General features: G+C 36.5%; 1 protein-coding gene across 2 annotated transcripts in view; it reads left to right on the forward strand.

Moving 5' to 3' along the window:
- Positions 1-17,271, forward strand: part of VPS50 (VPS50 subunit of EARP/GARPII complex) — a 120,057-nt gene continuing 102,786 nt past the window's right edge. Inside the window, exons 1-2 of one of the 2 annotated variants that reach the window (XR_009454742.1) lie at positions 1-361; positions 7,717-7,785. Coding sequence is in view for 1 of the 2 variants with exons in the window: in XM_059712325.1 (XP_059568308.1) it covers positions 329-361; positions 7,717-7,785 (102 nt within the window). In the remaining variant the exon portion in view is untranslated. The remainder of the gene's footprint in view (positions 362-7,716; positions 7,786-17,271) is intronic. The other variant, XM_059712325.1, reaches the window with a different exon arrangement.

A 17,271-nucleotide genomic window follows, 5' to 3' on the forward strand; every position in this document is an offset into this window, starting at 1 on the left:
TTTCGCCTCGCCCGAGCAGAGCTACCGAGAGCAAGCACTTCTATAAACACCCGCTACCGCCAGGGTCGCTGGAAGGGAGATTTGCTGGGTTAATCGGAAGCGCCGGCTGTTTTGCTTCCTGGGACACGTGGTACCTGGACTGTCCTCGCCCCCTATTGAGAGTGCGGGGCAGGCGGAAGACTACAATTCCCAGCATGCCCAGCGAAAGGAAAGCTCGGAGGCTTCACGTGACCACCCACTATGGCTTCCCTCTGCCGGGGCCAGCCGTCCGGTGGTTTGGAGTGATTTGTTAGTTCTTTGCGGCAGGTACCTCTCTCCCGATTTCGACATGCAGAAAATCAAATCTCTTATGACCCGACAGGTAAGTCGCGGAGGCTGGAGCCAAGGCCTCCTTCACCTCCGATGAGAGAGGGGCTGAGATGTTCTGTGTCTGGGCCGCGGCGTGTGGAGACCTAAGTTATAGGTGGTGGCAGGTGTCTGGGGTACCGGAAGCCGGTGCACACCCTGAAAACCTCACCTGAGCCCCCCTAGATGACAGCCCTGCTCGAGCAGATAGCGGAGTCTCCCAGAATCATTATTAAAAGAAGAAGTCAATGAAGGAATCGGTGCTACCTCTGTCTCCTTCTCCCCCTAAAAACCATTTTCCCCGCTGACAGCCCCAGCTGCCCTCCAGGTGCCCCGGCCACGCTGGCTGTCGTCTTGGAGCCGGTGGTCCGGTTGGGGGGTGAGGTCTGTACAATAGAGATGACCTGGGAAGAGCGAAAACGGCGGGTAATCTGATAACCGGAATTGGTAGCTTTATGACTTTTGGCAAGTCCCCAAATCTTGTAGCTTACGTTTCTGGAAATGAGGATGATTTTTTGTTTTGTTTGTTAATTCCCTCTCACGGTTCTGTTATGAGGGTCATCAGTAAGCTAACATATGTGAACATTCTTTGTGAAGTGCCCTACTTTTCATCATTGTCCTGGCAAAATAATAGTCTTATTTTTTGCCATAATGATAATTCATGAATTAAAACTGGCTATTTTCTATCCCATCTCATAAAGGTTGGGGACTTTCTAATAATGCCTTAGCTTCCTTCAAGCAAGTAGTGGGAGAAATTTCCCTTTCTTATTGATCATGGCTTGGTTTTAGTTAGCTTTACTTATTTCAACTCTAATGTTTCACTAGAACTTGCCATTCTTTATTATTTTAATATGAGAGAAGGATAATTCAGATTAGAGGTTTCAATCAATGTGGTTTTGAGAACTCTGGAGAATGTGGAGGATAATTATTTATTGAAAGGCTCTTGTGTGAGTTTGTTGTTGTTGTTGTTGTTGAATAAAAAAAGAATGCAAAGTCCAGATTAAATTCTCATTTGAGGATTTAGAATTTGAAAGACATCTAAACAGGTTACAATGTGTAGATTTCTGGCAAACAATACATGAATCCTACGTGGTTACTCCTGTCAAATAATATTGTTAATGTCATAAGCAGAAAATAAAAAAGTTCTACAAATAACAAGATTTAAGTGAGCAGGTAATGACATTTGTCAATCCTTCACATTTGTTGAGTACTGGGATTATGCTTCATACCATTTCTTACTTGAGCATGAGTTCAGGTCCTGCTCCATTCTGTAGTAGCTTTGTGACCTTGAGCAAGTCACCCAACTTTTTGGATCATCTGTTTCCACATCTTTAAAATTGGAATTACAATGTGTACCTCATGGGATTAGCTTGGTGGTGATGTTTACATGACATGATAAACGTAAAGAGATAAATAAAGGAGTTATTCAGCATCCTGGGCCTTATCAAGGAGGTGCTTGATGAAGTGGCTGCACTGTACTGTTGACGGGAAGCAGGCTGTTGTAGTAATTTAAACAGTAGACGATTTCAGATGACTTTGGCAAGTTTTTAAAACAATACACACTTTCTTTTCCTTTATTTTGTTGTCAATCCTCACATGAGGAGATTTTTCCATTGATTTTTAGAGAGAGTGAAAAGGAGGGGGAGAGACAGAGAGAGAAACGTTAACATGGGGATGGAGCCTCCAACCAAGGTACATGCCCGTGACCAGAATCAAACAAATCTCGACCCTTCAGTCTAAGGGCCGATGCTCCATCCATTGAACCAAACTGGCCAGGATACACACTTTCATACATTATATTACTAATACTCCTAAACTGCCTTGAAATGCTAAATTTGGATTTTTGTGCATTAGCTAAGTTCTCTGCTCTCTCATGTTGCTTGCTATACAGTTAATTGTAGTCAACGTTGTTGTACATCAACTGTTTTTTATTGTTTTTTAACCATATTTTGTAATAATAAGGGGGAGAGAAAATATGAAAGTCCAGGAATCAGTAATAATAAGTTTGTGACTCTGAAATGTAGTTGCTTCTTAGACATGACCAGATGGAATCTGTTCCTAGCATGGAAAACAAAAACAAACAAACAAAAAAACAACCTAGAGAACACACAGGAAAAGCTACAACTATCCTATGTAAAAAGTGAGGTAAAATTAGAATTTTAAAGTCATCCGAATTATGTATGTTTAATGCTTGGGTTCCACATATTTGATCATTATTAATACACAGTTCATGAGCCTATGAGGTATAAAGAAGTAGGATGCTACCTAGAGTTACACTGGGGATTTTACTTAGTACTGTTCATTATTGGACTAAATAGATTAATATTACAAATAAATATACATAAAACTGTCTCTTTTTTGTGAAGCTACAGAACTTGATAGGAACATTGTTAAGGGGAAGAGATGTGAAATTAAGATCTATGAAACTTGGGCTTTTGGGCATTTCAGCTCTCCTAGGATCTTGGTGTGGGACGGAGTGGGAAAGGCGGCTTTTTAAGAAATCTATTTAGACAAGATCTGCTGGTCAGCTTTCTCCATTAAGCTGGCTTCTGTTCAGTTCACTCAACAAATGTTTATTGAGCGCTGCGTGCCAGGCACTGTTCTGAGTCTGGAGGATGCAGCAGTGAGCAAAACAGACAAAGGCTGACATGGTGATAACTGCTCTGGAGAGAAAGAGGACAGGGAGTCCTGGGCGTGGTTGGCAATTTGGTCCATTTATGATGTTAGAAAGGGTGTTTTGGAAGGCCTCCCTGAGAAGGTCACATTTGAGCCAAACCTGAAGGACGTGAGGAAGTAAACCACGTCTGGAAGGAGCGCTCCGGGCGGAAGGAATGCAGAGGCCCGAGGCAGGAACAGCAAGAGGTAGTGTGGGTGGAGTTAGGAGAGTGAGGAGAAAAGCAGCAGGATGATATCAGAGAACTGAGAGCAGGAATCTGGTTCACATAGAACCTCACCCTGACCTTGTCTCCTCCTCCATTTCTCCTCACTCACAACTTCTATTCTGATTGAAATAGCAAGCAGAGGAGGGTTGTAATTTTACATATACTTCAGAGAGATCTTTCTGGCCTATGTTTTAAGAATACAGGCCTCATTTTATTACACTTGGCTTTATGGCACAGATGTTGTGTTTTTTTACAAATTGAAGGCAAGACCTTTCACCAGCAAAAAGATTGCGACTCACTTTATTGTGATTCTCACTTTATTGTGGTGGTCTAAGATATGAATATAGATCGAAAGGGACAAAAGAGCAAAAAACAGGGAGACCAATAAGTATGCTATTGCAGTAATCCAACAGAGAGGGTGTGAGCCTTAACCAGGTGCTAGTGGTGGAAGTGTTGAGAGAAGGTTGGATTGTGGATATGTTGTAAATGTAGAGTTGATAGGATTTCTTGGCAGATTGGGTTTGTGAGAGAAAGAGAAACATCAAGGTTGACTCCAAATGGTTTGGTCCCAGCAATTAGAAGAATGGAATTGACATTTAATGAGATGGATGAGGCTGATGAAGGAGAAGATTGAGGGAAGGGAGAATTGAGACTCATTCATTTGAAAGCCTCTTAGTATTTCAGTGGAGAATTAAAATGCAGCATAGATAACACCTGCCTCAGTTGGCTGAAAGAGTCTGAATTTCTGAGGAGAAATCAGGGTATTGATGAAAGCTTGGGCGTTATGAGCATATAGAGGGTATATAAACTGGCCCAAATCACCAACAGAGTGAGTGTAGATATAAAACAAGAGTCCACAGGTAGAGCTTTTGAGAATTTAGTGTTACAAGGTAAAGATAGATCAGATTGCAAAGGAGCAGCCAGTGAGGTAAGAAGTTTTCAACATCCCAATGAGCACCTGTCCATAACTGATGCTTGATAAATATTTGTTGGATGAATATTGGATAAAGAGTGAGTCCTGGAGGCCAAGTGAAGAATTTAAAAGAGGAGGGAGTGATCAGCTGGATTATAAATGTTGCAGATGGGCCACTTAAAGTGAAAATGAGAATCAGCCTTGGGACTGGGCAGCATGGAGGTCATCGGTAATGGGACAACATCACTTTTTGTGAAGTGGTGGGAAAGCAGAGGCAGGTGTTATCTGTGCTGCATTCTGTTTAAACTTAAATCGGGGAAATTTATCAAAACAAAAACCAAATATGAAAGAAAATCAAATAAGAGTTAATGACTATAGTGAAAGTTTCAGTTTAATAAAGGCAGAGTATTACAGTTATAATCATCACTTCCTGCTTCAGAGAGTCGAAGATAAAATACAAATGATGACTTTATATCTGTTAATAGAAACTATAAAACTGCAAATTAAAGGGTTCAAGATCTATAATCCTAAAGTAAAGTGAGAGTGAGATGTTGTGCTTTGAATAATTATTTTTTCTGTTTTGATAAAATAAAAGTATTCCTATCTGATGACAATAATATTTAGAATAATTAACAATTTACAGAATGCTTGCCATGTACCAGACACTGTCTTTGGCTTTTCACATATAGCGCCTCCTTTACTACTTTTAACATACAAGTTATTGTCACCAACATTAGAATAAAAAACAGGTAGTGCCGAAACCGGTTTGGCTCAGTGGATAGAGTGTCGGCCTGCGGACTGAAAGGTCCCAGGTTCGATTCCGGTCAAGGGCATGTACCTGGGTTGCGGGCATATCCCCAGTAGGAGATGTGCAGGAGGCAGCTGATCGATGTTTCTCTCTCATCGATGTTTCTAACTCTCTATCTCTCTCCCTTCCTCTCCGTAAAAAATCAATAAAATATATTTAAAAATAAAATAAAATAAAAAACAGGTAGGTTATGTAAGTTATTCAAGGCCACAGAGCCCATCCCCTGAGTCACTGCACTCCCCTGCATTGCAATATGTGCATAGGGTTGACAGCTTTTATTATTTTTATTTTGTACATTTGGTGGAAAGTTGTCATGTATTAGTGGCAAATTATTGTGTGTGCTGACTAATTTGGAAGTAAGGCCTTTTAGAAACTATTGGTTTAAGTCACTTGTTTATATTTTAGGCACTGGTTTCTTTACTGAGTAGCTCTGGGCAAAGAGAAAATGTGACATATCCCCCCAAGGATTTCTGTTAGATTGATTAGACAAATCTGTTCTTTTAAAAATGTTAGTGTAAAAGGCATGACAATTATATTTTTTAAAAATATATTTTAAGGGTGATTGTGATTTTGAATCAAATTAGGAAGTTTTATTTTCTACATGTGCATGTATATAGGCTATGTATATATGTGCATGTATGTAATACTATATGTGTGTGTGTGTGTGTATATATATATATATATATATATATATATATATATATATATATATATTTAGTTCAATAGCCCAACCTTGCCTTCTCTAATACTGTTTTTTTTTTTTTTTGGTAAGAGAAGATTTATTTGGTAAATCACAGAGGTAGAAGAAGTAATTCCTACAAGAAATGGGCTTAAGAAAGGAGTTATGGAGGTAAAGGAAGGGCCTTTGGAGCTTGGGAGTGAGGAAGCTCATGGTACAGTGCCTGGGCGGGAGGGCTTGCTTCTCAGTCCTAAGGGTTTTAAGGTGGAGCCTTGCTGTCATGATGACTATTGGTGAGAAATTGGGACAAGGAGAGCAAACAAACACATAGAAGTAGTTACCTGTTTTTTATTTCCTCTCTCATTTTAAGGCAGTAAATTGTAGTATGCTTCTAGTCCAGCAAAGTTCCCTGGAAACTTCATTTTAAAGTCAACTGCATGTTCCCATGGAAACAATGTTCTAATTAGTTGGTGAGTGGAGTCTGACCAAGGACTTTTGCTGAATAATTTACTCGGGTGTTTACTCTGTTCCTGGAACTTTGCTAGCCACAGGGCTATAGAGGCAAATAACACTTGGTGTCTCCCTTCTCTTGGGACTCCAGTCTGGGAGAGAAAGAGATGTATTTAATATTCACTACTTTGGCAGAAGTGTTGTACTGAGAAATGTCTAGTGGGGTTTCTAAAGTATTAGTGATTCTATGAATCACCTGGGTTGCTTGTTAAAGTACAGTGCCTGGTGCTAAATCAGAAATACCTATTCATTAGATCTGTGGTAGGGCCAGTACTCCTTTTTTTTTTTTAATCCCTGGATGGTGTTGATGGAAGTGATCCACGGATAATACCCAGAAATAGTGTGTTCTTTAAAGCATAGAGAGTTAGGAAGACTGCATAGAGGAGTTAATTCTGAAAGAGGGTATTGGTTTCTTTAGTTTCATCAGAAAATGGAGTGTGTGTGTGTGTGTGTGTGTGTGTGTGTGTGTGTGAGAGAGAGAGAGAGAGAGAGAGAGAGAGAGAGAGAGAGAGAGAGAGAGAAAGGGAGGGGAGGAGAGGGGAGGGGAGGGGAGGGGAGGAAAAGACAAAGAGAGAGAGAAGGCTACATGGAGTATTCTGGGGGTAATGGAAGACTTGGGAGTGAGGCAGACCACCTTGTCATAAAAATTGTACACGACTGGTAGTATTTTACAATAAAGGACATAGAAAACACACCTCTAATATTTAAAAATAAGCAAGTTCTGCTCTAAGTCTCAAATAGTCAACCTAAATGTTCCCTATATTTTGATTACTAAGGACATCAAAGGGCCAATATAAGACATCTAAAGGACAACAACTAGGCTGTAATATAAATCTCTCCTCAAATTCATGTACCAGCATAATTTGCTTGAGACTAACTTTCTGGACTTTAGGTATCTGCTTTGAATAGCCTATTCTTAAAAAGAGATTTTTAAAGAAAATTGAAATTGCTAACGTCTTTCCATCTTGATCATTTTTCCTGGCACAAATGAGACTTTCAGAATACCTCAGTTGATGGGAATACGGAAAGTACCAGATACCAGAGGTAAAAAGTTGTAGAAAGCAGTGAGACAGGCGATTTAAGTCTCAATTATGCAATACAAATTGGGTGCATCGGTGAGAAATAGGTGAATTCAAGGGGTTACTTATATATTAATTAAGCAGTTAGTATTATTTTAAAATCTTTTATTTGCTCATTTGGTTGATATATTAAACTTGTGGATTTTTGACCATTTTACCAGGTTAATTTGGTAATAATTAATAGATAAGTGCATTTAGAGAATTCTTTTTGTTACTCAAGTGTTTTTTGTTGTTATTTTAAAATCATGGTTAAATTATATGTCAACCATTAGTTTTGAGGTGGCATGTGATACTATTATTTCAAACTACCAAAAGTACATCTTTACTTGACTTAATAATAGTACTATATGTATTAAATGGCATGTTTTTAGAACATCTGTTCTATATATTTCAAAGCAAGAAAATTTCTATTAAGGTGGTGATTTCTATTTTAATAGGTATAATCTTTCATATTATATTCTGCTGCACAATTGAGATTCTTCTCATCTTATTTTTTTAAGGGTCTGAAAAGCCCTCCAGAGAGCCTCAGTGATCTTGGTGCCATTGAGAGTCTCCGCGTCCCTGGAAAGGTATCGATCTACATGTGTGAGCATGACTTTTTGCTTCCTTAAAAGAATATTATGGTCTTTGGGTAATAATTGATTCACAGATGCTTTTCCTTCTCACAGTCAGATGATGGTTATAGTAAGCTAGGTACATTTTATATATAGTACAGGAGCCTTGGAGCTCATTTTTGCTTCTGTTACTCATTGGGATGAAGTATAATTCATTATAGTTAAGCAGCAAATGCGAAGTTGACAAATTTAGAGTTCACTATTATATTAAATTCTTAGCCTGAAAGCAGTTATGTGTGTGTGTGTATGTGTGTGTAAGTGTGGGGATATATATATAGTTAATACCATTTATTAAGTTATTGGATATATATATCTTATTGATTTATCTGCTGTAATTTGGAGAAATAAAATGAAATAATATATGTCTGTGCTATAACACTCTGAGCCAAAAATCATAGTTAATTATGTTTTTGTTACGGAGGAGAGAGTTTTGAATAAGTAACTAAAGCATAACTTATACCAAAGTATAGATATCTTAGAATTTAGTCCCCTGATACTCATGTGAGCTGCTCAATTTATAAATTCTGTAGGTGTTTTTGAAGGCTCGCTGGCTTCCCCTCAGGAGATTTATTAACCATTGTTAAGTAAATAAATCCCTGCGGGTTCTCTCTGGGTCCTTGCCACTTGGAGCTGCCTCCTTGAATAGCAGCACCATCACAGATTAAAGCTTGTTCTTCTGAATGTGCGCTCTTGTGATTTTCAATTTGTGGATCATACGTATTTGAAACGATGGTTTGTTTTCTGTGGCTGGCTTTGGCAGTCAGAAGGCCTCTTGTCACACCTCAGTGTCAGCTGCTTACGAGGATAATCCCCCAGCTCTTTGAGGTGCTTTACCTCCCAAAGTGAATTTTGTATTTACTGCTTAGTCTTTATTTTAGGTCTGACCCAAACTAACTCTCCAAATATAATAACATTCTAGCCAACCTTTTTCCATTAAATGGCTCAGACAAAAACCTTAAAGAGGCATTTTGAATAGTTTTTTGTAATGTAACATTGGGAACTAAGAGATAAACTGTAAATCCTAATAGACAAATAATTCTCTTTATTTCTTTGACCTAAGAAATAAAGATTATCATGCATTATGAGCATACTTTGAATTAGATTGCCTTAGATATTTCATAATTAATGCAAAATTGATAACTGAGCCTCTTTTTTTTTAAAGCACATAACTGTATTGCCTAAGAACTTTCTGTTGTCTTTAAAACATGAGCCATGATATTCTTCCAGTAGTAATAGGAAGTGAATTTATTTATTTATTTTTTAAAATATATTTTTATTGATTTTTTTACAGAGAGGAAGGGAGAGAGATAGAGAGTTAGAAACATCGATGAGAGAGAAACATCGACCAGCCGCCTCCTGCACACCCTCTACTGGGGATGTGCCCGCAACCAAGGTACATGCCCTTGACCGGAATCGAACCTGGGACCCTCCAGTCCGCAGGCCGACGCTCTATCCACCGAGCTAAACCGGTTTTGGCAGGAAGTGAATTTATGATGCTCTTACTACATGGCCTTCTTACTGAGTTCCCACCATTAGCCCCCTCAGTGACCAGTGGTGTGTACTTTTCAGATGACTGGCGCTGGGTAGAGAGACAAGTCTGGGATCACAAGGTCAACAACTGTAAAGCCTGGGAATTAGTCTCATTGACACCTACTAAGAAGCTAAGTTAGTTAAATTGTAAAAGTTAATAGTAAAATCAGTATTAATGCTCTAAGCTTAAGTTTGGCCTTACACTAAGAAAGCCTTATACGCTTCTTGTGCCTGTTTGTTCTCTCCTGAAACATCACAAGTGCTGCAGGGTGAGCCAACTGCTGCCTTCTACTCTGGGTACTTTTGAGAACGTCAGAATTATAGAGTGGCAGAGCTCTAGTTAATAGACTAAGTTTGATATAGGTGCAGTTGGCAGTCAGTTCTGAAATTAAAGTTAAAAGGACTCATGTTCAGAAATTTCCTACACAGCATAGTGTGGGCTAGGGGAAATTTTCCCCTTTTCCTTCTCAGTTCTTCTGGCAGGTCTAATCAAATTGACATGAGACAGATTAACAGGAGGAAACTATAACATTTATTAAGTTATTGGATATCTTAAGAATATGGGACTAGAGGACACATGGGGCAGTTGGAGCTTACATGACATCTTGAGCTAAGGAGAAAGGGGGAGTAGTGGTTGGGACATCAAAGGACAGGAAGGTAATTCACGTTGGGATAGCAAAGCAAATGTTTGGTAAAGAAATGTTTGCTGGGCCACGTTTAACAATGGGACACAGAGAGGACTGTGGTCAAATGGATCTTGCTAGGTTCCTCCCTGTATATTACACTTTGTTCATATTAAACTCAGTCATCTGTAATGATAGCTCCCTTCCTTAAGCAGGTCCTCTATTTACATTCTTTTGAGCAGTTAGGGGGAGGGTCAAAGTGTCTTTCTGACTCTTTCATTTTCTTAAAAGTAACGAACTTAAAGTAATCAGTATCCCAAAAAGGCATGTTTTAGGGTGGCAAACTCTGCTCCTCTCAATAGCTTGGTATAACTTGAATGTTGAGTATTTTTCATAACTTAGATGTTACCTTATAAGTAGGAGAATATATATATATATAAAATTTTTAATGAATCCCCTAATTTATTTACCTTCTGGACTCTGTTTCTATAAGTTTTGCTTTTTTAGATTCCACACATGGGTGATATGATACAGTATTTGTCTTTCTCTGACTTATTTCAATTAGCATAATGCATTCTCCATCCATGTGGCAAATGGCAGGATTTCTTTCTTTCTCATGGCTGAATTTTACTATTTCTGTGTGTGTGTGTGTGTGTGTGTGTGTGTGTGTGTGTGTGTAACATATTTTAATCCATTCATCCATTGACTTAAACTTAGGTTATTTCTCTATCTTGGCTATTGTGAATAATGCTGCAGTGAAAATGGGACTGCAGGTATCTCTTCAAGATCCTGTTTTTATTTATTTTCTATTGTATATCCAGAAATGGCATTGCTGGCTAGTATGATATTCCATTTTTAATATTTTGAGGAGCCTCTATACTGTTTTCCACGGCGGCTGCACCAGTCTGTAACCCCACCAACAGTGTACAGGGTTCCCTTTTCTTCACACCCGGCCAGCATTTATCTCTTGTCTTTTTTATAATAGCCATTCTAATAAGTGTTAAGTGCTGTTTGTTTGTGGTTTTGATTTGCATTTCCCTGATGATTAGTGATGATATACATGTTAAAAAATTTATTTTTATATAATTTCTTTAAAATTAATGTTCTGGTTCTTGATGATCTGAACTTTATTGGCTTAAAAAAGATCTTTAAAGTTTCAAATTATTAAAAGCACTGCAACAAAATATAAAATATTAATTTGAAATGACTATTTTAAAATAAAATTTTTATTTAATAAAAAATTAATATGTAGTGTGAACAGAGAACATGGTAATCAGAAAAAGCACCAAAAAGAAAGTCACCAGTGTTAACAGTCAAGGTTAACATCGCCTTCTGGTGTTTTCCCTGTGCATATTCAGTAAATTAGTTGAGCATTTACTATGCGTTCTATTCCCTAGGGACTGCCAATAGCAAGCAGTCTTTTCCAGAAAACAAAAGTCTTATGTTGTCAGAGAGCTTACTTAGGTTCAAGTAGAGGGAAAAGAGTAAACACAGAGATTGCAAATTGTGACAAATTCTATGAAGAAAATAGGGTGATGAGATAAATTTCATGAAGCTGGGGGTTATTTTGCATGAAGTAGTCAGGGTAGGAAGAACCCCCTTTTTTGTTTAAAAAATGGTATTATACAATATTTTGGAGCTTGGGTTTTAAACAATAAAATGTATTGCAAAAAAAAATGCTTACCTTATATTATAGTAGTATATATAGGTTTAAAACGCAAGCTACCCAGTAGTGAAGCTTAGGTAAGGTATTTTTTTTAACTTAATAATAATTTATACCTGTTATAATGGCTGTTAACAAAAACACAGGGAATAACAAGTGTTGGTGAGGATGTGGAGAATAGGAAACCTTGTGCACTGTTGGTTGGAATGTAACTTGGTGCAGCCACTGTTAAAAAACATTATGGTGGTTCCTCTAAAATTAAAAAGAGGACTACCATATGATCCAGCAATTCCACTTCTAGGTATTTATCTGAAGGAAATGAAAACACTACATTCCCACGTTCATTGTAGTATTTTACAATAGGCAAGATATGGAAACAATATAAGTATCCATTATTGGATGAGCAGATTAAAAATATACACAATGGAACATTATTCAGCCATAAAAATGAATGAAATTTTGCCATTTGGGACAACATGGCTAGGCCTCGAGGGCATTGTGCTAAGTGAAATAAGTCATACAGAGAAAGACAAATACTCTATGATCTCACTTTTATGTGGAATATAACAACAACACACACACACTCACACACACACACATCAGCTCATATATAAAGAGACAGATTGGTGGTTTGCAGAGGTGGAGAACAGAAGGTGGGCAAAATGGGATACAGGTGAAGGGAGTCAAAAGGTATAAACTTCTAGCTATAAAATAAGTTAAGGGGATGTAATGTATAGCATGGTACCTATAGTAAAGCAAGAAAAAAATTCTGTAACTATGTATGGTGATGGATGTTAACTAGACTCATTGTGATGATCATTTCATAGTATTTACAAATATCAAGTTATTATGTTGTATATCTGAAAGGAATATAATGTATTATCAGTAATACTTCAATAAGAAAATAGAACATTATCTTAGCTTGAGTTCCCCTGATATTCTAGTGCAAGAAGTAACAAGAAAAACAGTTTAAGCTTTTTAAGTAGTCAATGTATAAATACTTATATAGAGAAACTTTTAATTTTTAAATAATGTATTGATTATTTTGAGAGAGAGAAAGAGAGACATCGATTTATTCTACTTATTTATGCATTAATGTATGTACCCTGATTAGGGATCAAACCTGCAACCTTGGCATATTGGATTCATGCTCTAACCAACTGAGCAGTATGGCCAGGGCTAGAGAAACTTTTAAAGATTAACTTCATTTAATAGCTCAACCTTACTCAAGTATAGGTAGGACATAAAAAAGGCATTCTTGGTCTTTAGGAATAAATCCATTTCTATTTCCTTTTCTTGTCATAATGTCTTTCTAAGTTGTAACAAGGAATTTTGATTTTAGTGGGGTTTTCCAGAAAGAAATAGGTTAGCTTGGGTTGTATTACATTAAAGTTTCTAGTATAAAGGATAAGTAGGAGGAAGATATTCAGATGGATCATATGAAATGTCTGTTTAGGTTTAAAATGGTCTAATTGGCAAATTTCCTATGGTTGAACTCACTGGAAAAAGGAAGCTAGAAGGAAAACTGAAGAAGGGCATTAGGTGTGCTTGGTAATCCAGAAAGTACGATTGATTTTTTTTTTTTTTTTTTTGAGAACTATATAAATTCTAAGTGGGGAGAAACCTTAGAAATCATGAGGTACAGTTTCTGCAGTTTGTAGACACAATGACACTCTATCCCATTTTAAGAGGAGATGTGAGTCAAATAATCCATATACTGGAAATTTGGAACTTTGGTGGAGAGAATAATATAGAAAAGTTAAAAAAAATTAGGATTGCTTATAGAAGTTGCTTTAGGAAAGGAAACTTTATGACAGACTTCAAAAATTGTAGCTTAAATAGTTCAGAGCCAGTGGTGTCCAAATTGCTGCACATTAGAATTAGCAGCACCCAGGCCGTTCCCCTTCCCAGTTAATTCAGGGTCTGGGGTGGAGCCAGGTGCCCCATTCCAGTTAGTTCACAGTCTGGGTGGAGATGGGTGTCAGGAATGTTTAAGAATCCCTGGTGATTCAGATGTGGAGCTAAGTTTAGGAACCATTGACCAAAGAATTAATAATGAGAATGGATTAAGGGGACGTATTCTTAAAAAAATGAAGTTATTTCAAATTAATGGGATTTTCATGCAATAGTAAGCATACAAGAAATTAATTTATACATTATTTACTGACTAAATTTGTCAATCATTTAAAGAAATTTATACTTTTTGAATTATGTGAAAGGTTTCTATTTATTTGGTTATAATAATTATGAACAAATTTATTAGAATCTATAATCATAATAGCTACATGGTTAGCAGTTATAGAATTTATTAGGACTATATTTGACAGTATTATTTGTTAAATACTGATTAAAAAATAAAATATCACTATTCAGAACTTTTTAAATCTACATCTAAATTTTAAATACTTTCCATATCACTTCCATAATGGTTACATATCATCAATGTGAAAAAGAGTACTAATATTAACATTATTTTATGCATTTTTACTGAAATATTTCTTTCTGATATTCTTTAAAGATAAGGTTTGTTTAAGGCCTTGATTTCACTAACTTATAAATACAAATAGGACTGAAGCTATGTTTACTATTAACTATGTCTTTGATTTTTTTCATTTAAGAAAAATATAAGGCAAGGGGACAAAAGAAATATCTGTTGTAGTTAAAACTTGAAATATATTTGTCTAAATAAAATAAAGTGTTTTTGTTTGTATGCTTAATCCATCCCACAACTATTTATTTAATACCTGCCTACTCTGTAGTGTTTCTATTTTTTAGCATTCTGGGAGTTCGGGCAGAATGTGTTTCCTAGCATTTAAAATACTTCTGTGAAGTAAGATAAATGGATTTGCCTGCTTAGTATCTATGAAAAAGAGCCTTAAAATCACACACTAATTATAATTACAGAGCTTTGTTTTCAGCACTTTACCACGAATAAGAAAAGTGTGCTGAATTAAGAGCCAAGAGAGCTGGATTCACATAGTGAGTTAAACATTCAACTTATTAAAGGGAAGTCATTTTAATTGCTTTCTGATTCAGTGTCCTCATCTGTGAAAAGATGTGATTAGGCTAGATGATTTTCAAGAGCTTTTTTAGCTCTGATATTTTCTATTTTCTATATTGTAATATTTGTATGAGATATATAAAAATACATATTCAAAAGAATGCACTGAGCAATTTTTTGGAAGATGAGTATATTTGTATCTGTAATAGACAAGATAAGTGTTGAAGTTTATGACTAGGGGACTTTTTTAGCTTTAGTGATTGGGATAGAAACTTTTAATTTAGGATTACATATAATTTAAAACAGGTATCTTGCAAGTGGTACCAAGGGACTCTAACCATGCTTCTGCAAAATCATTTAGAGTTTTTCTTAGGCACTCATGGCTAACAATACTTAGCTGTGTTGTTTTAAACCACTAATGAGATGAGTCTCCTCTGGCTTTCAAAAGCTTTGATATTTTAACCCTTCTTTTATAGCAAATCATAAAAGATCATTCACACAGTGCATTTGGCAATCATTTATTGAGCCACGGTCCCTAAGTTTTGAAGATGCAAAGAGGTATAAGACTGTTCCTACTTCAGTCTGTGTGGGAGAAACAAGCAAAAATAGGTAATTGCTGAATAGTGGACGGACAGTTAAGGTCTGTATTAGAATATGCACAGTGGGAGCACAGGCAGGAGAGGATTTGAGTAGGTAGAAGTTAATGTAGGATCTGCTAGAGTTGGCAATGAATTTATTTTAGAAGGATAACTAGTGTGTAGGTGAATTTTTAGTGGAAATCCTGGACACTAGGGTACTGATTAAAAAGAAGGTTTAGAAAAAGAGAAGCATTAAATTTGAGAGATTTAAAAAGCAGAATTTAGGAGTGATGACTTTATTGGATGTGGAATGAATGTGAAGGAATTGGAAGCACTGAGGTTTTCGGACACGGATTGAAGCTGCTGTGATGTCTTTTCTCAGAATAGAGAGCAATTCTTGTTTTAAGAAAAAAAATATTTTTATTGATTTCAGAGAGGAAGGGAGAGGGAGAAAGACATAGAAACAAAAATGATGAGAGAATCATCCATCAGTCGGCGGCCGTTCACACACCTCCTGCTGGGGATCTAGTCTGCAACCCTGGCATGTGCCCTGAAGGGGAGTGACCTCCTGGTTCATAGGTTGACGCTCACCCACTAAGGCATAAAGCCAGGCTGATAGTAGTTCTTTTAGAGAGGCTCTGAAAAGATGTTTGAAATCTGAATGAAAACAAAATTAAGAGTTGTACAGTGGATTTTTTCTCTCAATTTGTAATGTGTCTTGTCTTCAGTATTAACTCCAGACAGACAGGCATGTGGCAGATAGCTTGATGATGTTCACAGAAGCTGAGAAATTTAAATATCGCTTAAAAATATTGCTGTCTCTAAATCTATTGTCTTTAATGTTTTTCTTTCCATATGAATAAATTTAGAAAATACTTGTTAAAATATAATTATTGAATAAGAGAAGTAAATAAAAATATTTGGCAGAGTATCAAATATGAAAGTTTTGCTTTCTAATTTTCTGTGCATGTTAATAACTCAGTACAATTCTATGAATAAAATCAATTTTATTTCATAATCTATATCAATATCTTTTAAAGACATTTTAAAGAAATATCTCTAGAAACAAATTAGTGTATATTTAGAATGCCATTATTGCATAGAAAGTGATTAAAATACATTATTTTTATCAGTTATGTATGGTATAAAGTAGGATTAAAATAATGCCGCTTATTCTTATAACCTTTTATAAAAAAACTCATTTTGCTGAAACCTCCTTTCAAATTGTAACCTCACTAGTCTTCCACTAGAGGGCACTGAAAGACTGAAGAAAAACGGGCTAGGCTTTAAAAGCTATGTTTTATTTAAAACACACAAATACAAACTGATGAACCGCTGCCTTGATGGATTATTATTGTCGTTCTAGTGGGATTTTAAGAAAATATGCCATTTCCCCACATAATCAGACATCTGGCAATTCATTACAAATTTATATGATATATGTATGGTTGTAGGGTATCTGTGATCTTGAATCCTATTTCATTTGGAAACGGAAAACCCATTTTTGTTCAGTGAGTGGTGATTTTTATAATGCTGATTGAATATTAAAAATTTATGCATTTGTTCTTCCTTTTAGATTGTGATAGCTAAACTATTCTTTTGCTCTGAATTAGAGCTCTAATGTGATATTAATTCTGATGAGACTATGACTTCCATTTTTAGAATTGATTATAACAGAATAGCTTTCTTATGGTTGACTGATGAACAGTACAAACAGTTAAAAAATAGCCTTGGATAAGCTATATCTTGGGGAACCCAAATTCATACTATTCAAGGCTAAAAGTTCTCCCTTTCCTCCCTACACCCTCCCTGCACAGTGTGTCCTGCCATTCAGGTATGTGATGTGAACTGTGGTCTAACAGGCTAAGTGCAACACTGAGGTTGGTTTGCACTTCATATTCCACTTTACAATTTTTCTGTGGGGTTTTGAAACCTCATCTGTGAAATGAAGATTTTGTATTCATCTTTTAGTTTGAATAAAAACCTGCTGCTGAGGATTATAAGCTTCCAAGCTGTTCTGTGGGCTTAAAAATTAGGCTAAATTGT

This window comes from Myotis daubentonii, chromosome 10, assembly GCF_963259705.1.
Source record: "Myotis daubentonii chromosome 10, mMyoDau2.1, whole genome shotgun sequence".
NCBI lineage: Eukaryota > Metazoa > Chordata > Mammalia > Chiroptera > Vespertilionidae > Myotis > Myotis daubentonii.